At 31.7% G+C, this 24,419-nt stretch overlaps 1 protein-coding gene across 1 annotated transcript; it reads right to left on the bottom strand.

Annotated features, from left to right (window-relative positions):
- Positions 1-395: 395 nt before the first annotated feature.
- On the bottom strand, positions 396-16,338 carry LOC134711061 (uncharacterized). The gene is made up of 5 exons (XM_063571491.1): positions 16,308-16,338; positions 7,253-7,335; positions 4,715-4,886; positions 1,540-1,857; positions 396-493 (listed from the first exon to the last, which is right to left on the bottom strand). The coding sequence occupies exons 2-5, from the start codon at positions 7,313-7,315 to the stop codon at positions 396-398; spliced, it is 651 nt and encodes a 216-aa protein (XP_063427561.1). The 5' UTR covers positions 7,316-7,335; positions 16,308-16,338.
- Positions 16,339-24,419: the final 8,081 nt, after the last annotated feature.

Here is a 24,419-nt window from a genome sequence, read left to right as displayed (position 1 = left end):
GACACAAGTGACGATGACGAACCAGTGGTATGTCAAAGAACGTTTCGTCCTTTTTCTAAAAAAAAAAAAAGGTCATCCAAAAGGTACCAAGACCATGTTGGTAAATACCTTGTATCAACTTCACAAATTATACACGATGGCCTTGACGTATAAATTTTGAGTACTAATGTTGTTTATGATCTAATAACGTGTTGTTCTTTTAATTGTCTGTACTTTTGTATCCCGTGATTGTGTTATTGTTCTTAATGTTGACTGCTGTACCGCTATTTGTGACATTTTTACCTATTATCGTCATGTTTGTTTGACCATGTCGAGATCACACTTCGATCTACAGCCAGACCATCTATGGCTATCATGTATTAGTAGATTTAAATAGAATCATTATCATGAATATTTCAAGCAGCATGTGTTCTATGATAATTTATGTACTTACCTAATATAACACTTGGTATAACAGGACATGTTATGATACCTTGAAGCTGGCATTTGTAATCTGTAAGACAATTAAACATAACAAAATGATATAGGGTTATTGCATGAATATTGGTGAATATTGTCACGAGTAGAATTTTATATTGCGATTGCAATATATGTTCTAAAAGGGACAATATTCCCAAATATTCATGTAATAAACTTTTTATTGTATAGCAATATAATAGTTCAAAGTAAAAATTGTTTTAAACTAAGATTTTGTCGTTGATGATGTCACGAATTTTAAAGATGTATTTCACTAGTGCAATATTGAAATGTATTGCACGCTAACTTTTGGTTATTTTCTGTTGGAAATATTATATTGCTATGCAATAATATAGGATACTACATGAAAACAACTTTAAAAGTTTATTTTCGACCCTACAATTTGTGATAGACACGGACATAACAAGGAATAACAACCAGTAGAAACAGGGGTTAGAAGTATTCTGTGTTGTTTTTCTGATATGACTGAAAAAAGAGTATTCCTTACTTATTATAAGGTAAGTTAGTGAAATAAGAATCATGATCTCATTAAGAATGTCGAATGATATAAGTCCATTACTAAAGTTAAATTGTATAACAAACCCGTGTATGATATCAATGTTCCAAAAAGTATTTGATTCGTCTCCAAATTGAGACGAGAGTGAAGACAGTTATAAGGGTAAGCAATTACATTTTTTTTATTAGTTAATGACCATTAACAAACATTGGTCTAAAATATTCCTGAGTTGTAAAGAAAATGTCCTAGTGACGGTGATAATTTTCTCATATTTTGTAAAAATGTACATGTCAGTTGTCTCGGTCATGTTCTATCACACTGATTGTTCATTTATTGTCCCTTTCGTGGTTATCAAGTAAATATAACAGTATCGAAAAAACTAAACAAGACGCAATTGCAATTTACACAAATCTAGTCAAAATGACCACAACAAAACTAAACTTACAGGGAATCATGTATTGATTTCGTTACTTTGAGAGAGGTATATAGTTGTGAAATTTTCGTTGGTTTTTATAAAATAATTCTGTAAAGGTTACCATATTTTTGAAAAATAACTGAACACTGACCTGGTGTCAGTTTGGTTGAGTTGTTGTTACAAGGTTTTTTATAACAAGAACAATCCTCTTCAGTTGGTATACAATAACATCTATTTCTCGGTTTATGGACAAAATCATAACCCCGACTGTAATCACATCGACATGTGCTATCTGTATCCGGCTTTTCACTGAGGTCATGTATGAGTTGACCTTCACCATTACATCGTGTCTTTAAGTACATACATTTATCATTTTTATTGTCTTCGTTTGATGCGTATGGCATCGGTTGGTACTGGTCAACAGGGCAATGTTTAGAATTGAGACCACCTTCATATAAAACATAACTACCTAAAATACAAAGGATAATATATACTAGTATATCGGAATCGAAACCTATGAAACAAATTCGATTTTAACCTTAAGCCTTGTACGAAAACATTTATCATGAATCCTGAATCCAATCTCAAGAGATATGCAAGTTCAAAATATTATACTTCAATTGATTTAGGTAGAGAATCGAGTGTCAATATTCCAAACAAGGCAAAGGGGACGACATATTTATGATTAATGTGTTATATGATTGCAAATGACGCATCTCTTCACGTGCGCATCAGAGACCAAATGGCGTAGAAATTAACAACGATCAAACGGTCTTCAACAATGAGCAAAACCCAGTCCAGTTTCAAACTATCATGACCAGGCAGATTTTTTTAAATATGTTATGAAATAGACATTTCATGCTTATTGTGCACAAACCATTCATACTGTGGAATATCATAAAAATATAGTCGGTGCACAATATCCAAATACTAAACGCATACACAGGAACAAAATATAAGCATGAATCAGTAGGTAGGTTCTGCAGTGCAAGTGATCGGGAATAAAAAGTAGGCATTTCAACTGCCACCAGAAAGTGAGGATTGGAACAGACAGAAGTTGTGTTTTAAACATGAACGAATTAGAACACTACAACATGTTTTGCAAACGTCCATAAATGTGCGGTAAGTTTGCCACAATGGGTATTATTTAATGTCGTCAATGGACAAATAAAATACATTAAAAAAAAATAATAATTTCTTGTCAATATACGACTCTACATAGTATGTCCTTTTTATCTAAAAGGTTTCATGAAATTTTGTTGTGAATTTTCAGAGGAGTTTTGATGACAAACGGTTGCAATAGTATATTGAGGCAAATTAGTTAAAAGGGGGTAACTCCTAGAAATAAAACTGACTCATAATTTCCTGTCGATATGCACATGTATATAGTATGTCCTTATTATCTACAAAGTTTCACGAAATTATGTTGTGTTGTTTCATAGGAGTTGCAAATAAATTGTTGCAGTCGTATATTGAAGCAAATAAGATCAAAGGGGCGTAACTCGTACAAAAAAAAAAGAATCATAATTTACTGTCGATATACATATCTACATAGCAGGTCCTTATTATCTAAAAAGATTTTATAAAATTCTGTTGTGTGGTTTCAGAGAAGTTGAGATGACAAGAACAGGACTTATGGACTGACGGACGGGTCAAAAATAATATCATACCTTAGATATAATATACTTAAGAGTAAATAAAATGTCGGGAATACCAAACAAAAAGCTTACCATTAGAGTATCAACCACTATGATCTATATAAAAAATGCACAAATTATGAACAGTGCGTGTGTTTTTTTGTTAAATGTAAAGATATGTTTTCGTATACATTTTTGTCACTGAAGAAAACTAAGAATGATAGAAAGAAAGAAAGAAAGACAGCAATGAAAGACTTTTTGTTGCTGTTTTAAAAAATGATGTTTGTATCTTTTGTTTTTTTTCATTTGCACAGATGAATTATATATTATTTTCTCATATAAGAGCCAATCTAAAAGAGAGACAGAAGATACCAAAGGGAGAGCTGACATTTCTATACGTACTACTTAATGTACAAATACACATTATAAAACATATACCTGATAAATCAATGAAAAGTATAGCAACACTTGTCAACAATATCTTATCTTTATCAGCGATCAATTTTCCAATGAAAATGAGGACTATATTTTACTTTATACTGCCTTCAAAAGCTTTTTTTAATTATGAGCAATTGAACTATATTGTCATCTAACTTTCAGCATCCCACCTATGTTTTAACAATTATTTTTTTTGTAAATGGAACATTTATACCATAACACAAAAAATCAAGAGTTGATTTCATAATTTAATGTTAGGAAAATCTCACAAATCAGAAATAAATTTTTATTTGTTCTTCTTCTTCTGGACAAAAAGTGCATTTAGGATTGTCAGTGACAACTGATTTGTTTCACTCCTTGGGAGATCCCTTGTGAGACGTACATATAAATCCTTATCATATATCGAAGAAAAATGGATGGTGCAAAAGGAAATAATAGAATTGACAACAAAAGTTCAATATCTAAAGGCCATCGCTTTGCATGGAATAACCTTATCTACGAGTTAAGAGCACATTAGAGCTCTGCAGGATTTCAAGTATTTAAACATTGCTGAGAAAGGTAGCAAATTTTACTCAACGCGTTAGGAGAATCCAATAAACTTCACAAGACAACTGGAGATAAGAAGCCCCTACAGGAACCAGTAAACCAAACATTTGGATAACATCACAATTCTACACATTCTACATTAAAATAAATAAAGGAATTTATAAGATATAGAAGCAAGACATCTCTCTTAATGTTGAAAATCTAATTTTATTATACCAAAATTACATAACATGTAAACACTTCTTGTAAAGATTCAAATATGTAATGACAGGAATAGCTAATTACATATCAGGTAATAGAGTATTAATTTGGAATTACATATCAAGGAAAGGGGCCATTTAATTCAGTTTGTTACCCGAACTTTCGTTTAAATATAAAAATTTCTTTCACTAAATACTTTTGATGAACTTAGCTCCAAAAATACTTTTCCAGTTTCAGTTTTAACGTCTTTTTAAATCTTACGCAAACGAGTCTCCTTTATATTTACTACAAAACTTATATATCTATATCTAGTAACCCCCTAGCCTCCACGAAAAAAAATCTAGAATTCATGGAAATTCCAGATACACATGATTCATGCAGACTTACCTTTTGCATTTTTTTCTATCAACACACTTATTTCCAAATAGAAAATATCTTGGTACTTAAAAGAAGTATAGAAAGTTGTAAAGATGTGAAGTATGATATAGTAGTAAAGAATTATACCTGCTGGATAACGTTCAGATACAAAACAGCTATCATCGAAATCCCCTGTTACTCCATTGTATAGACAGTGATACATTGATTCATCGGCACATTTTCTTATCGCCACCAATTGCCACAAAGCAGGTGCTGGACAAACTGTGAGTGATGTACTGAATGTTGAAGTTGATGCAATCTGAATAAGATTAAATATTGTTGTTATAAAACTATACAGATATAGATATTCATGTAGTTATATGAGCCGTATGCTAACTTAACTTTTCGAGGGTATTACCAGCCCAGTAGCCAGTATACTTTGATACTTGCATGAAAATACGGAATATTTTTGTGTTATTTAAATTTGCTGTTACCAAATGTTAGAAATTATTATAAAGTAAGGAATGTATCTCCCTCATGCATGCTCTGATTCCTTTCACGGATTTGGCTATACTTTTTGAAACTTTTGGTTTATAGCTCTTCATCTTTTATATAAGCTTTGGATTTCAAATATTTTGGCCACGAGCATCACTGAAGAGACATGTATTGTCGAAATGCGCATCTGAGGCAGAAAAATTGGTACCGTTAATGTTATTGCTTATTATCTGTATACCTTGTTAAAGTTTTAGGAGATAAACAAAACATCAACTTCGATTTTTTATTCAAATAATTGATCCATAACTAGTCATTTAATTGAACACGCTTATCTTTCATATGTATAATAACCATCTCGGAAGTCTTGAAATTGCTTGCTCTCCGCAACTCCCATAGATCAATCTTAGTTCTTAACATAACTATAAAGATCTGGTCGAAATGATTCCCCGCAAATAGCTCTCTTATTGAGGAACATTACACATATCCAATTGTTCATGGGTTTTCATATAGAGTGCCACCCGAAAAAGCAGCCAATAATATGACGTCATTACGACATTGAAGTTCTTTTATAGAAAGAAATTATGTTTTTTTTCTACATGTATGCAAGTCAGTGCGCGTTATAGAAAGTCAAATAAGTAGTAAACAACAATTTCATTGCTTCATATTAATATCAACTTACCACACAAAAGGTACTAATATTTGTTTTAGTAGTTTGACTTAATATGTAGAATTCTTTCTTTTCTTTCGTTAACACTATCCATGTTAACTGATTGATCTTTTGAATGAAGTTATTATTCAAAGATGTCAATTAAACATCGTGTTAATTTTAAGAAATTTGTTATTTTTGGTACTTTCACATAATTTTTTGTTAAATTAATATGCATTTTTTAAACTTATGGTTCTACATTAAAAAGTTTGTTTTGTATTTTGCGTCTTTTGTTTTCATTTTAATTATTATTTGTACAGCTGTTTCTAATTTTATACTTTCCAAGGTTATTTGGAGGTTAAGCGCTTGCAAATATAACTAACCCACCAAATTCTATGTGTGTCTGAAATTCAGTAGTTGTCTTCACTGATATAGTACATTATGTAGACAAAACGCGCGTTAGGCGAACATTTTTCTAATCCTGGTATATATGATGAGTTTATTTACAATCACATGGTCGATGCAACTGCTGGTGAAAGTTTAATCTTTAGGTATCACCAAAACAGTAGTTAGCACTTCTGTGTTGACATAAATTATCATTGATATGGTTAGAATAACAAGAATTTCAACCCCAACGATAGGTTACCTCATCTGTAAAAACTTTTTGGAACTTTGAATCCTTAAAGCTCTTCAAATTCTAACGTTATTTGACCTCATTATATTTTTTATTAGAGTGTCAGTGATGGGTCTCTTGTAAAACGTCACCAGTTTCTGAGCAAAAAGTTGATGAACAAATGGGTATGTCAAAGAACTTTCTTTGAAAAACGCATCCGAAGATACCAAGACCGTGTTGATAAATATTCCGTATCAACCTAACGATTAATATATAATTGTACTTATAGTGTTTATCTTCTTAATAAAGTGTTATAGTATTTGTCTTTGTGAAAATTATTTTGTTGTTTAGTCTATTTTTGATAATATATAATTGACGTGACTCGGTACTTAAAGATCCCGTCATTGTGGTATGGTAAATGGTTGTAGTCTTATCTTTCATTATGGTTATGTACTTTGTCTAAAATACCTTTTGTGGTTTTTGTGGGTATATATATTGTTTGGTTTTATAGTGATAAAAAACATGACACACTGTTGACTACTGTATCCTTATTTTTTTATTTCACTTTTATACCTATTACGTGTTTACTTCACGAATCTATGTCAACAAAATGGACTTGTATGCGACTGTCATACACTTGAGATGTTTAGCTAGCTATAAAATCAGGTTGAATCCTTCATCTGTCAGAATCAACTCAAAAAAAAGTAGTCGATTGGCTACATTTTCATGACGACAAAAAGTCATTAGCGTATATAGGATGATTTTTACTTTTTTGGAACTAAAATTATTGAAAATACCGTATTAATGATATTTCATGTCAGACTGACTATATGGTTGGTGATACCATCGGATAGGAAATGCAAAAAAGAAGTTACAATCCAGCTTTAAGCTACACTTACGTGATTCTTGTTATTATTAATTGAAATCTTACGTTTTCAGTAATTATAAAAATACATATCAGTCTGAATATCGTTTGAACTCTTTTTTCCAACATGTTGTATCAATATTCATCTTCTGCAATAATAAGTAAAAAGTATTAGATTGAGTTTGTAATATTGTTTTATAAGTATTTTGATATACCTTGTAATTATGTAATAAGAATCCCGATGACCGAGTGGTCTAAGAGTTGAACCACTACATCACAAACGTGTCAACATTGAGTGTGACTGGGAGTCGAATCCTGCACGTCGCCTATCCACTAGACTCCAATTTTAATGTAATTGGATTATCAGCTTATCTACAGAATGTCGATTATTACATGTATATCTCTAGACACAACAACAAACATGTGTATGATTCTGACGAAGGTTTTGTTTGATATTTCTGATAATTAACAAAACTGCATGTATCGATCGAAATGGACCCATTATCAAAACTACATGTAATTGATGAGATGGAATAACTTAAACAATTTCAAATATATATGATATTACTTTTCTGCTTCATTTGCCAAAAGCAAAAAAACTTCTATATTTTATAATGATATTATACAACAGGAATATAACTGACCTATATTTTGGATGCGAAATATGAAAACTATAAAAAATGATCAATAATGTTTACGTCTTCTGAAACATGATTTATAGCCATCTATTATTAGAATTGAATATCATTACTATTTGTTTATGACATAATACTTAAAAAAAAAACTAATTAGTTTTTCATGGTTAAGAAGAAGGTAGATGATCCCATAGTTAGTATGTTATCAGATAAATCGACATTATACATTTTTGGCACATGCAACCAGTCTTAATGTTTTACTGCGCTTTAAGTTTGTAATATAGAATGTAAATGTCTGTACATGTACAAAAGGTTTATTATGTATCTATTGATCAATGATCCCAATGTATGTGACAGATAAATGACTTTAAACTTTTGCGGGAAAAAAATATGATAAATAAAATAATCGCATTTCTTTTTTGTATTCATATTCATAAATGTTTTTTGTTTGTTTCTAGAAAAGTATCAACATTTGAGGAACGCATTGATGCTTTAATTAGATATAACATTAAGAGTTTTTCAAGAGTCAATTTGACTGTGACAACTTTTAGGAATGAATCTATCTGAATCAGTTTCTGTACTATTTAAACTTATGCAAATGAACGTGGGGGAAAAAAAGAAACAAAAATATAGATAGTCTGTTAAATACGGGATACAGTAATTATATCTCGACCTAATCTCACAAACTGCAGTATAGAGGATCGACTGATTTTTATTTGCTAAATGTCTAGTGCTAATTATATTTAAACGACCTAGTCGTCTGAATAGTTAAACAGCCCTACCACTAGCTTGTCGATACTAAAGTTGTGATTTCGAACATGACAGTTGTGTTCTACTGAAATCTAATTTAACTATAAAAAAGTCAGTTTTCCTTGGTTCTCCTTGGAACCTCAAATAACTGACCGCCACGAAACAGCCAATAGCAAATAGTGTTGAAAGTGGAGTAATAACTAAATAAATCAATCAATTTATCAATCTGCTGTTTTATATAACTATATAGTTATCAAAGACACGAGGCTTTAAATTTGATACGACAGACGCGCGTATCATACATTTCATTTAGTCGAACGGCATTAATAGTCCGGCAGCTTTGTGAAAAATTGTGCACATCCTGTTACAAGCATGAAATTTGGCATAGACCTTCCTCAACTATTACTCTTTTATTTCTGATAGGGAGGCATTTGAAAAAAATGTCTCACTTCCGGTAAAATCCAAAATGGCGGACGTCATACTTAAATCAGCCCAATATCGAAGGCTTGCGTGTAAAAATGTGTTATTATCATGCTACTATCATAATATTTGGTACAGACCTTTGTGTTTTACTACTTTTGGATAAATTAAATAGATTAAATGTCTTCAGAAACCCACTTCCGGTTAAAATCCAATATGGCGGACATTGTAATTAAATAGGCTTATTTTTTAGGGAGGGTAATTGAAATGTGTTTTAACGTATTGCTACTATAATTTCATTGTGTATGAACCTTTCTTTGGTGCTTCTGATGGAGACAATGTATAAGACATATGTCTTAAAAACCCTTACTTCCGGAAGTATCCAAAATGGCGGACAGAAAATATCAATCTTTTATTCAAATTTTCAACTTTTTTCAAAATGGAAAGAAAATGATTTTATTTTGTGCTGGTCTTTAAACTTTTTGCTTTAAGTTATCCCAAAACCACTTATTCTAGCATGCTGTAAATGCTAAGATATAAAATTTACACTTCCGGTAAAAATGTGACGTAAATTTCAAAGATGAGTCCTCAATCTATTTCTTCGATGAAGAGTTTTGGATAGATTGATTTAAACAAAATAAAATCACTATAGTACTAAAAAATATTTAAAATTACTTCTATTTGGCCAAGAATACATGCTTATTCACAGTCACCACCATATGCACACAAGGCAGTGCACGGGAGACCCAATTTTACACATTAAAAATAACTGCGGCATCCTTTCTTACATCAATAATGTACAAGCTTCTGAAAAAATGATGAATTTTTGTTAAAGGGACCCTCTTTGTCCCTTCGCAATCCATTAGTGACAAGACTAGGTAGCATAAGAGTCAATCCAAAGCTCGTATCACTAAACACCTGCATTAGAATATTACACGTTTTACATGCTTTAAAAGACTAGAACAAGTCGTGGGAATAGCCTCACTTAAAATTAGTTTTCCCTTTTGTGCAACAATTGACTTTCTTGCTTCGTTAATCATGTTAGATCTGAAAAGTTTGTGCGATCTTACAGTACAACCCCGGTGATTTAGGCTGATCAATCATCATTCTTTATGTTAAAGTCACATCTTCAAATACCATCAATGTCTCCCACGCAGTCTTTCTTTTCCTTTTCAAGCAAAGGAAACAGTATCACAACCCGTCATAAGGTATGGGTCAAAAATAAAAGTGTGTGATCACTCATTGCCTAGTGCATTTGAAAGGCCATTGATAGATATTAATCCAAAGATTTTTGCCTCCCCAAATACAATCAATAGTTCGTCTGCCCCTATGTCATGGAATAGTGAAATAGTATTGACAGCATCATCAGTGACTGTAAATCATGACTCGTTTAAGTGCGTGTTTCACTGCAGCAGACACATGCATCATGATTTAAGTGTCAGTCTCTTTATGTGAACATGGTGCTTCACTTAAAATACATCACGTGGTGAATAAGATATAATATCCTGAGCATTTAATGCTACAACTACCATACTCATCAAAGACTTCATCCACTCTTGTTACAGTCTCAAGGTATTTTATTAAGGTAAGGACATAATACCCGATCATCATACTCGTTAGGAAACACCTTGAAACTGAAACATGTGAACATAGACAATACTGGTAGTTTGAAAGCTGCTAAAAGAAGCAAGGGCAACATTTAGGGGAAAGGGAATACACAGACGAACCCAGGATTAAAAACATCCTCAAAATTGGGAAAGTTTTCTGAGAGATGACGACAGCAAGAAAGAACTTTTAAGTTTTCATTCACAGGAGCTTGCTCAATACAATTTTGAGTACAAGGTAGTTGAAGCAACAAATGCTCAGGATGTTCAGTGTTATCCACCACTTGACGATGTTTCAAGTTTAGCACCATGTTTACACGAAGAGACTGACACTAGAATCAAGATAGATGTGTCTGATGCAGTGAAACATAGACTTAACTGAGTCATTACTCAAACAGTCGATACTGATGTCATTGCTGTTTCGCTATTCCGTGACATAGGGGCAGACACACTTTGGTTTGCATTTGGAAGGAGAAAAGTATAAGATATATATATCAATCAATGACCTTTCAAATGCACTCGGCATTTTAAGATAACACGTTTGCTGGAAAAGGAACTGCGTTGGTGACATTAATGGAGTTTGAAGATGTGACTATAGCATTTAGAATGACGATTGACCAGCCAACATCACCATATGGATTTGATGTTTAATGTCATTGAAAACGATACGTGGTTTTGTTGGAAGATCGAAAAAAAAAACCAGATTAGGTTAACAAGGCAAGAAAATATGTGTTTTTGCAGAATTTATGGATGTGAGAAACAATATTACAGTCTTTGTAAATGTTGAAAATCAGCTCTCCGATTGTGGATTGCGGCCTACTGAGTATGCTGATTGGGTATTATGTCCTTATCTAAATAAAATACCTTGAAACTGAAATACGAGTGGGTGAAGTCTTGGATGTGAATGGTAGTTATAGCAACAAATGGTCAGGATATTCTATCTTATCCACCACGTAATGTATTTCAAGTTCAGCACCAAGTTCACATTTAGAGCAGACACTAAAATCATTGTCCATGTGTCTGATGCAGTGAAACACACACTTAAACGAGTCATGATTCGAACAGTCGTTAATGATGATGCTGTCACTACTGTTTCGCCTTTCAAATGCACTAGGCAATGAGTGATCTGGGTGATCTGAAACACTTATTGTTATCCATGTCTTTACCTGTTGTGATATGGTTCTCTCTTTGCTTGAAAGGGGGGAAAATACTATGTGGGAGACATTGATTGCATTTGAAGATGTGACTTTAACATAAAGAATGGTGATTAATCAGACTAGATCACCGGGGTTTTACTGTAAGATCGCACAAACTTACCAGATGGGTTAACGAAGCAAGAAAATAACTATTTTCGCAACAGGGACGGCTTTTTGAGGCTATTCCCTCAACTTGGTCTAGTCTTTTCCAGCATGTAAATCATGCTATATAAATCGGTAGGTGTTTAGGGAGACAAGCTTGGGATTGGCTCTTATGCTACCCACTCCAGGCGGGGATAAAGAGGATAACTTTTGAAAAACTCTTTTTGAGGCCTCATCATTTTGTCAAAAGCTTATTTATTGTGGATGTAAGAAAGGATACCACGGTCATTTTTAATGTGGAAAATCGGGTATCCTGTGCACTGCGATATGTGCATTGTGAATAAATGTATAATTGGCCAAATAGTAATAATTTTAAATAATTTTTAGTACTATATTGATTTTATTTTGTTTTAATCAATCTATCCAAAACTCTACATCGAAGAAATAGATTGAGGACTCATCTTTGAAATTTACGTCATATTTTTAACCGGAAGTGTCAACTTTATGTCTAAATATTTACAACATGCTAGAATAAGTGGTTTTGAGGATTACTTTAAGCCAAAAGTTTAATGACCAGCACAAAATAAAATCATTTTCTTTACATTTTGAAAAAAGTTGAAAATTTGAATAAAAAATTGATCTTACTCTGTCCGCCATTTTGGATATTACCGGAAGAAAGGGTTTTTAAGACATATGTCTTATGCATTGTATCCATCAGAAACACCAAAGAAAGGTTCATACACAATGTAATTATAGTAGCAATACGTTAAAACACATTTCAGTTACCCTCCCTAAAAAATAAGCTTATTTAAGTACAATGTTAGCCATATTGGATTTAAACCGGAAGTGGGGTTTCTGAAGACATTTAATCTATTTAATTTATCCAAAAGTAGTAAAACACAAAGGTCTGTACCAAATATTATGATAGTAGCATGATAATAACACATTTTTACACGCTAGCCTTCGATATTGGGCTGATTTAAGTATGACGTCCGCCATTTTGGATTTTACCGGAAGTGAGACATTTTTTTTCAAATGCCTCCCTATCTGAAATAAAAGAGTAATAGTTGAGGAAGATCTATGCCAAATTTCATGCTTGTAACAGGATGTGCACAATTCGTCTGAAATATGCTTGTAGCCGCCGGACTATAATGATAATACTTTTAGACTGGTATACAATTAAAAAAGAGGATAATTTGGATATGGGCAGACATTGTGTCTTGCAAATGAGCCATCTTCGCTCCCCTCTTATGGTTTATGCAAACATTATTCCACGTATCGAGAGCATGGCACGTCCCCTACATGGAACATTGGATTTACAACTCCTATTCTAAATTAACGGTACTGTAAGATGTATAGGGACATCGAAGTTTGATACTTGCTTCACTGTTTTTCATAGAAAGAGGTAGGTTCAGATCTTCCTGCATGTTTACTAAGATAATAAGATACCAGTTGTCGATTTTATCAGCCTTAGCTCCATTGAAACAACAGTCATAAGTTATGCGCAGTGTTTTTAATTTGCTTGTTACTATATTATTTGACCTTAAATAGGCATTTGTTTATGTGTTACATATTTGTTTTTCGTTCATTTTTTTACATAAATGAGGCCGTTAGTTTTCTCGTTTGAATTGTTTTACATTGTCTTATCGGGGCCTTTTATATCTGACTATGCGGTATGGGCTTTGCTCATTGTTGAAGGCCGTATAGTGAACTGTAGTTGTTAATGTTTGTGCCTTTTTGGTCTTTTGTGAATAGTTGTCTCATTGGCAATCAATACCTCATCTTCTTTTTTGTATTATTTATTAATTCTTGTCAACTGATTTTAGTCAGATTCTCATATTTGACATATTACATGCTTAAACATATATTCAAATTATAAAAAAGGCTTAAACTAACAATTTACATGGTATGGAGTCGATAATATGCATTTTCTTTTCAAGTCTATTTTAGTCTTGTAATTATCGAGTCAATTGAACTCCGACGATTATCGCCTGTCATACAGGTAATATACATACAAATATAGACATAAATAGATAGCGAAATCGTGGAATTGTATTGTTCTGTGTCTGTTTAATTTCACATTATAGATTAACAATAAATGTTGATTATCGTTGTTACCTGTATTAAAATGAGTTTCTGTGGATCAAATCTGTCAGTCAAATGCTTTGCATTTGTTTCCCTTTACGTTTTTACATGCTTTCCCTTTTAATACACAAACAAACATGATTCGTGCAAATATTTTCTTTTTTAGCAGCCAATTTGGTTCAAATTTGTACAAAAAATCAAAGAAATGTCTATGATGAATATTCACTTGCAAGTGAATAATTCGATCTCATTTATTCCGTATTTATGTAACTTCAATTTAACCCATCAGCTACATATGTTTACGCATGCATAATGCTAAGTTGTGTTGAGTCATTAAAGGGAAAAGAATGTCGGCAATGAAAGTGAAACAAAGGTGAATCATTTCATTGACTGATTCAATCAACAATAAGTCATGTATATATTTACACTAAACAGTTAAAAAGATTAACAACTTATTTTCTTAATCTGTAACATAAATTCAAACAGACCAATAAAATTCCAATTGCACGAGGTCGCAGTCTATTTATATTTTTGTTTAGGTTTATATCGGGTTATGTGACCATGGGCAATTTTAGGGGATCACCTAGATAGTTAATTTGATGGCGTCTAAAGTAAAATACACATGGAATTCTGAAATATATCATCGGGTTCTTGCTTTGTTCACTGTTTATTTCAGACTTGTTGTAATATTTGGATATACGTTAAATATGAGAATTTGAGTTAAATCGGTGAACACGAATTTGACAGCTAGTGCCCTTGAATGATTGAACAAAAAAGTCATATCTTATTTTTTTATATATGTCGTAGCTAGTGCCCCTTATACGTGTTTTTTTTTTACATTGTAACTTGCATTTCTTATTTTGTAGCAGTTGTATTTATTGAAGGACTCGCATTCCGTAATTCAATAACCCCCCTCGAAAAGGACACCGACAATCCACGTTATGTGGGTAGGCTTTGTAGATTTATATATGAATATATGACTATTTCTACTTACTGATACTATACACTATGTAGCTACCTGTATCGTGGTTTTTCACATGGTTAAGATTTCCTCTGACTGTTTATGACGTTTTATGCTAAATCCATAGGATGTTGGATTCGTAGTGATTGATATTTTGGTCTTAAATGGCTTATTTGTGTTACTTGTCATTTGCTTTGAAGTAGCTGTCATTTACTGTTAGTACTCAGACTTGTACTTTTTATTGTTTTGATGTATAAGTACCAGTCGATGTACACTCTGTGTTTTTGTTAGGTGTATTTCTATTTGTGTTCATCTGATAAGTTTGCATCTTTGTGTTTAGTTAATAAAAAATATAAATACTAGTGTTTGTACATCTGGCTTGTAACTTTTGTAACCTCTCTCGCTTGTTTTGTACATATTGTAAATATTTATTGTTGTATTTGTTATCTCTGTACCGATGTGATGCATTGGTTTTATGAGAATAAAGAAAGATATATGAGAGAAATCGTTGGGGAATCAAAGGTAGGTCAATCTATTTATTTATAGATAGCAGAAAAATGGCATCGAGTTAGTTGCCTTTTTGTTTCTTAGTATGGATAGTAAAATTGGGTATTTTCTCTGGGTCGTTTAAATCACTCGAAACTAGGAAAGACATGCACAGAAGTGATAGATATGTGTTATACATATAGAAAATTGAATATTTTAATAAAAATAAAAAGAAATTAAATCTGTATCATAGACCCAAGCGCTTTCTTAGTATGGATTGTAAAATTGGGTATTTTCTCTGGGTCGTTTAAATCACTCGAAACTAGGTGAGACATGCACAGAAGTGATAGATATGTGTTATACATATAGAAAATTGAATATTTTAATAATAAAAAAAATAAAAAAAATCTGTATCATAGACCCAAGCGCTTTCTTAGTATGGATAGTAAAATTGGGTATTTTCTCTGGGTCGTTTAAATCACTCGAAACTAGGTGAGACATGCACAGAAGTGATAGATATGTGTTATACATATAGAAAATTGAATATTTTAATAAAAAAAAATAAAAAAAATAAATATGTATCATAGACCCAAGCGCCTGTGCTCGGGATGATACGACATATGATACGGTTTTTGCCATGTATTATTCTCTATATATCTCAATGGGGTTTTCTCGTTGTTTAATGCATTACTGTTTCATATAATCACTACTATCCACTTCATTTGAACTCAGGTGAACAGTTGTCTCATTGAAAATCATACCACATTCTTTTTACAAAGATGATCTTAATCAATATTTTTTTTGTCTTGCCAAACTAACCAGTAATAAAAATGTATGGCAGTTGCTCATGTTTGTCAGAAAAATGATGATAACACTACTTACAGTGTAACTACATGTACAGCGCCATTTAAACAAAAACGTCGATATTACACAAACATTATACATTATATTCATCCATTGGAACAGATGTTACTATAATTTCAACATAACATCAATAACAACATAAATGTATGAATAGCAATCAGGTTGATACACACACACATGTACAAATGTATATTAACAAAAAGAAATATCAAATGTTGTGGTATATGTAACTAAGTCTTTTCAAAGTTATCATATTGAAGGTCAGTTAACTAAAGACTTATAGCTTTCTTTAAAGCAATATGTTATACAGGATATTCTCAGTCCTTGTCAGTGTTTTATATAAATACATAAATGGAACAGACATGGAATACGATTCATTATACAATCATATTATACTAAAGTGTCCTGATTTTAACACAAACGACCATTCTGATCTTTGCTTTTGATAAAAAGTGGATTTACTGGATGAAAGTGGACATTTCAGTGGAAAGTATTAGAATGTTGGACAGGGACGAAAGTTAGCCTTGCTGCTTGAAACCAACATACTGACAACTATAATTTCTATTTCGATGTGCATTGTAAGCGCAACTTCTTAACGGCTGGGAAGATATTTGATAAAGATCTCTCTAGATGTGTCGATAGGATTTACATGTACAATTTGTGATAATTAATTTTCTTTCGTTGATATACAAATAGAAATGTAAGGCAGAATAATTAACATGTTTGGTTCTATTTCTCACAGTTCCAGTCTTATTCTATCGAAAAAGTATATCTTAGAGGAAACTATTTCGTATCAAACTAGAATACACTCGTAAAATCGTGGTTCCTTGACTAAATTAAACTATTTAGCCCTTATTTTAGCATAGATTTTTAGTATTCGTCTTGTCATCCGATAAAATCATATTGGTGGGTTGTGCACAGTTATATTTGTATTCAAAATCTTTTTGTTTGAACTCGTCATTGCATTCCTACTGTAATAAATTCACTATAAACAAAATTTAATTTCATAACGAATTAAAATAACTAGTAGTAGTATTGGGTGGAAGAATACAGACTGGTTAACTAATGTACGATAATGCTACATAGATTTAAAAAAATAATTCCACGTATTCCTGATAAAGGAGTGACTAGCAGAAGGTTACATGACACTACATATGACATATTTTTGGTATCGGAATAAGATCATATCGATAACTTAAAAATTATTGGCTATTAATACACATGTTTTTATTTTGGAAAAAAACCAAAAGGGCTTTGAATGGTGTAATTCTTAAATCATAACTGCCCAATAATAATAATTCTTTGATTCGTCTTGTTGGCATCATGTCGGCATATAAATTGGTATGACAGGACCTCGTTATTTTAGTAGCATATATATGCTATACAAGTGTATGACTGTTATTTTTCAAACTAATTACGATCACCATGCATGTCATCACTTGAAGAGCGTAGTCATCTACATAAAAATTTTCGGAAACAATATTCAGAGATGGGTCGCAAAAAAATTATCAGTAACCCAAAAAACATTTTCAAAGGGGAGCTAATAAATAGAATCATTTATGAGACACCTGTTCATGTTATGTAACTTGCAGTTTTAGGTTGACGAAGAAATAACTTTCCGAAATGCGCCGAAAAAAATGTTCTCTCGTTAATGCATGACATTCTTTATGATAGCTTATGATCATAGTCTAATGTTCTATTCTTTAAATAAAATGTCCTGTACCAAGTCAGGAATATGGCCATTGTTATATTATAGTTCCTTTCTGTTTGTGTTACATTTTAACGGTGTGTTTATAATGTGTCGTTTGTTTCCTCTTATATTTGAGTGTGAATTCGCTTTGCTATAAGACGTGTCACGGTACCTTTCTATCCCAAATTCATGTATTTAATTTTGATGTTATATTTGTTATTCTCATCGGATTTTGTCTAATGCTTAGTTCGTTTCTGTGTGTGTTACATTTTAATTTTGTGTCGTTGTTCTACTCTTATATCCAATGCGTTTCCCTCGGTTTTAGTTTGTAACCCGGATTTGTTTTTTTCTATCGATTTTTTAGTTTCGAACAGTGATATACTTCTGTTGCCTTAATCTATGCCAAGAGTACTCATTTAAATTCAATTTCACAAATATAAGAAAGAAGATGTGGTATGATTGCCAATGAGACAACTGTCCACAAGAGAACAAAATGACACATACATTAACAAGTATAGGTCACCGTACGGCCTTCAACAATGAGCAAAGCCCATACTGCATAGTCAGCTATAAAAGGCCCCGATATGACAATGTTAAACAATTCAAACGAGAAACTAGCGTCCTTATTTATTAAACAAATGAACGAAAAACAAATATGTAACACATAAACAAACGATAACTACTGAATTACAGGCTCCTGACTTGGGACAGACACATACATAAATAATGTGGCATGGCTAAACATGTAAGCGGGATCCCAACCCTCCTCTAACCTGGGACAGTGGTATAACAGTACAACATAAGAGCGAACTATACAAATCAGTTGAAAAAGGCTTAACTCATCAGATGGACAAAAAATACAAGTAGACGTGGCCGGATACTTATACATCCCGAAAACAAAAAGACACAATGAACATATCTGAGACTACTCGCAGTTATCTGATAGCTAGTTCAAAGCCACTAACAACTAATAAAAAAATCATGCATCTAAGACTTAACTATCAATCTGTACACATCCAAAATCCAATGGGCTTAAGCGTAAAGACGTCATAAACAGTCAAAGAAAAACATGCTCTTGTGCAATGCAAAGTTACAGGTATCGACAAATTGTAGATCCATGAATGTTTATATGTATATAACATACTAGTATTATTTAGTTTGCTTTTAATTTACTGATCACAAAATCAATATTTATACCAATAAACACAATATTCAATGATCGTATTACAGTGTTGAATTTGTAACTTTTAAGAATAAGTTGATTTAAAGGATCATTTCTAAATTTCCGGGCACGGTTAACAACATTTCCGTTAAAATGAGGAAAATAAGGTACAACCAAACTTCAAAATTAAATCTTGATACCCCTGGAAAAATTTCGTAAAGGTTTTAAGTAATTTATGGTAACGATAGATTCATAGATTGCGTTTATTAAAATCAAAAGCTTCAAAACAAGCACGGGCAAGCAACGAGCTGTGAAATGTAAACACCGTAAGATGGGGCCAAGGAAACATCACCATCTAAAAATGGAAAAATTAACAACGGAGAACGAAAAATCGTCCCTTTTGTCGTTAATTTTAGTATGGAGTTTCCCGTTTAAAACCGAAATATCTAAATCCAGGAAAGGACAGTTATTACCGTATAAATTTGATTTATTTGAAGGAATTTCTTTGGGGTAAATTTCAGCAGTATATTGAGAAAATTCTTGATTATATTATATAACGAAAAAATATCATCAAGATGACGGTAAGTGTTGTTGAATTTATCAATTAAATGCAATTTCGACGGGTCTTTACTGAGTTTTGTCATAAACTGTGATTCGTAACAGTACAAAAACAAGTCTGCTATTAAAGGGGCACAATAAGGGCCCATGAGGATACATACAAGCTGTCGATAAACTTTGTTTCCAAAACGTACATAAATATTATCAAGGAGAAAAACCCAGCTTCAATCATCTCATCACACCTCCAGTAAGTATGTCTTGTGTATTGACAATTGTTTTTGCAAAACAAAAAACCAGAATGCTATTCCTCCTGATTATTAGTGTAAAACCCCCATCGATTTTCCCCAATAAATCTTTGTAAAAATTGCACATTTCAAAAAAATGTGCAGAATTTATCTTTGTTTCAAATTAACAAATACTTGACTTGAGTAAAGTTTTATTATGTTCAGTCCTATGGACAAAATTTCACATAACATTTCATTACATATGAGAAATTAACAATCAATGGAAGTGTACCAATCATGTTTTCACCTCTTTGCATCCTGTGTACAATCTTAAGTAAACATGACACTTCAAGTTCCAAAAATATTCTATGAAAAATTTAAATATCTTATTCAAAGTAGATGACAACTTCATCTTACCAACAATGTTTGTTAAGAAAATTGGGTTTTTGTTCACCCTTTTGGTAATACTACTCTTAAATATTTATTCATTCAAATTTTGAACTGACAGTCGGGCAGAAAGGATACTTTCTTTTTGAAAATAAGGAACGACGAAAAACTGTTTTACACAATGTACCAATTTAAAGATACTAATGCATTACAATTACAAGACAATGCTATACCTATTAATAATTTTACCACTTCATCTAAATAACTGTCATGGGAAATGGGTTGTAGCGATGTTGTCAGTTATCTCTCAATTCGGTTCTCATATGACACAATAGTTTTGTCTAAAATTCTTTGCACTTGCAGTTTACATCATGACATTTTATTATTTAAAAGTTCCAATGGAAAATCATGTGGACAAGTTGACTGATGTTTTTTTTTTTAATTATTTGCGATACGAACACAGAAATAACGATAAGAATTGTATTATATTTTGGTATAAGGCTTTCACCTGCAAAAGTCTTAATTTTATTCTGCCATTTTTTTGTCATTATACCCTTATATCGGAAATAAGTTATGACTGGAAAGTGCTAGTAAAGAGTAGCTGATATGCTTTTAGTTGTCGTTTCCTTTTAAAATATGATATACTATTTAGAATATAGCTTTATCATAATTTGCTGTAAATTTGTGCCTGCTTATTTTTATACGTCGATACTTTTAGGCATGGTGTTGTCAGCTTGTTTACGATTTATGAGTTTGACTGTCCCTTTGGTATCTTTCGTCGTGGCACGGTACTTGTCTATCCCAAATTCATGTATTTGGTTTTGATGTTATATTTGTTATTCTCGTGGTGTTTTGTCTGTTGCTTGGTCCGTTTCTGTGTGTGTTGCGTGTCGGTGTTGTGTCGTTGTTCTCCTCTTATATTTAATGCGTTTTCCTCGGTTTTAGTTTGTTACCCCGATTTTGTTTTTTGTCCATGGATTTATGAGTTTTGAACAGCGGTATACTACTGTTGCCTTTATTCGTCCCTCTTTTATTCCGAACGCATGATATACCATGTGTGTTGTATGGAAAACTGCTATTAGCTGCAATTTAGCCATTTGTCTATCATTTTGTTCTAAATTAGCACAGTGTTACTAAACCTCACCTCCTATCGACGCACTTATTTAGGTGGTTAATTTATTATGTTTAAAATCTGAAAACTGATATATCGTTTTTTTAGGTTTGATACCACCGTTGATTTGTAAAATTTGCACTTTTTAAAATATCGTGCAGAATTACCTTTGTTGCAAATTCAGAAATATTTGGCATGAGTAAAGTTTTATCCTGTCCAGTACTATAGAACAACAATTATATAATGTTTCATTGCTGCTATCAGAAAATAACCATCACTGGAAGTGATCCAATTAAATTTTTACTCTTTCTTCTTTAGAATAACAAAATAAAAGAATAATAGTGCTTTGAAACAACCAATATATATATATGTTTCAAACACCAATTCAGTTTACTGCAATGAAATGTAGGATAAATTGACTACAACTTTCAAATTCTAGGCAGTATTTTTTCTACTCTTTTTGCATGCAAAGCCATCTGTCGTACTATGATTTGGTAATATTACACCTTTTATATGCTATTATATTTTATTCAAATTGTAAAAGTGTTGTAGATACACAAAAGACGAATACCCTATCCCTGTGTTGTTAACATTAGCATTATGCAGTTCATTATCAAAGTTAGTATATTGAATTCAAATTAAGTAAAACAACAAAAATATTGAAATTCATATCAGAAAGTCCCTGATCAAATGGCAAAATCAAATAGTAAAACACATCAAACGAATGGACAAGAACTGTCATATTCCTGACTTGGTATAGGGATTCCCAAATATAGAAAATTGTGTACTGAACCTGGCATTATAGCGCGAAACCTCTCACTTGTATGACAGTCGCAACAAATTCCATTATATTCATAACAATGGTTGAACAAAACAGACATAATATTTGGTAAAATTGTCAAAATAGGAATACAACCATCAATACCATGTCACATGTATTTACAATCAGCAATGAATGCAAGGCGAGGTTCTGCGTGTTAACTATTGAAATGTAACGTCACGAGTATACATGTAAGTATCTTAATATTCTAGAAGATGTTTAACAGCATATAAGAAGGAACAGTTCAATATTGTATTGTGTATTGTAGTCAATTTCTTACAAACTGATTAAAAAAGAATAATTATAAAAAAAAAGAAGAAAAAATCAAATAAATATATATTTCGGGACCAGTTCTTCTTCCGTTAGTTCATGCAACCAATGCTTTGTACTGCTATCATTTATTTAGACTATTCTGAAAACCAATAGCATGCGGAGACATATATCTTATTTTGATTAATTTCCCATTATTATCAATTGTTTCCTTGACAACGAACTTTTTATTCATTTTTTTGAAAATCAGACATTTTTAATTCATTTTTATATATATTTATTTCCTTAACAGTGCTGCTGTCGAATATGATAAGTTGAAAATTTAGATAAATGTTTTGAACAGAGTTTTCTTTCCTATCATTTTTGAATTTATTTTAACTTCAATCATTTAAAGTCATATGAAACCTCAAATTAAAAAAAAATTGTGCATAATTTTTTTTTATAATAAAACGGACAGTTTTCATTATTAAACTTATGTACAAATACTTTTTTCTGAAGAAAATTCGCCGACATATTTTCCGTTTTCAAAGTGACCCGAGCGTAAACCTTCTCGAAAATATCAATTAATCGCAATACGAATGGATCTGTCACCGAAATTAACTATTATCTGATTGTACATGTTAAACACGTGCTGAATATCCATGCCTTTTGTTGATAGTTTACTATAAGGTGCCAATCGATAAACATCGGAGTCAAAACACGGCATTTGATGAGCTGCAATATTTGTTAAATCATAACAGACAGAGAGAAAAAGAATGACGATTATACGCTATATTTGCGTAAAAAAAGGATAAAATTGTGCACTTAAAACTAAGTAAGTCACTTTATGATATATATGTCGTGTACATGTTGCAATTGTGTACAGGTTATAACATGTACAAAATATAGTACATGTAATAATGTGTACAATGCAAAAATAAAAGTTATAACAGGTAAAAAAGTACGTCGTTCATGTTATAACTACTAAAACATATTGCTTAAAAAAGGGATTAACCTGTACAAAATTTTAAAATAATGATAAAGCAGAATATATATGCACAATCCGAATAATTTTTATTGACTACACTTGCATTTTACAAGCTTTAAAAAAATTAAAAACAACACGTTTAATAATTTGAGGTATTACATTTTTATAAAAGCCATTTATCTGGTCATCAACTGTATCAACAAAGGTTTCACACTAAAATGAATGGACAATGCCCCAAAAAAAAGGATGAACATAGTATTGAGGTTAATGGCATGTGTTTTAATATTAGAAACATATTTTTATTTTCATTTCTTATACAAGTTAAAACCATTTTAACTATATTTTGTACATGTTATAACATTTATGAAGTACTTTTGTACATGTTGGAACTTGTATTTTTGCATTGTACAAATTATAACATCTACAAAATAATTGGTTTTTTTTGCATTTTTGCATCGACGGGAGATAATTTGGAGCTTTTTCAATGATATATACATTTCAAAAGTCACCTGGGGCAAACACAAATTGAATTTTTAGAATGATTTTTTGTACCGTATGATAAAATAACATTTTTTTTCAGGTAATTAATAAAATTTGTAAAAAAAATCTTATACCCGAGAGCCTCCTTAATTTGACTTTTTTTTTTTTTTTTTTTCTTTCTTTTTTTAGAACATCCACAACTAAAAATTTAAGTTGATCCCAAAATTGTCTATAAAATTCAACCGTTAGACCATCAAGCCCTGGTGATTTATTTAGTTTCATTTTATAAATGCCTTGCGTGCATTCCTCTACTGTAACTTTTCCATCGCATATCAGTTTATCCTTTTCGTCTACTTGATTTTCTAGTTTTGTGTCATTGATATATTTTTCAGTTAAATTTTTATTTGCAGATTTTACATTATACAAGTTTTCATAGAAATTTTTTATTTCATGGAGTAAAT

The sequence above is a fragment of the Mytilus trossulus genome, chromosome 3 (genome assembly GCF_036588685.1).
Source record: "Mytilus trossulus isolate FHL-02 chromosome 3, PNRI_Mtr1.1.1.hap1, whole genome shotgun sequence".
Taxonomy (NCBI): Eukaryota; Metazoa; Mollusca; class Bivalvia; order Mytilida; family Mytilidae; genus Mytilus; species Mytilus trossulus.
This window is presented reverse-complemented; position numbering and strand designations above follow the sequence as displayed.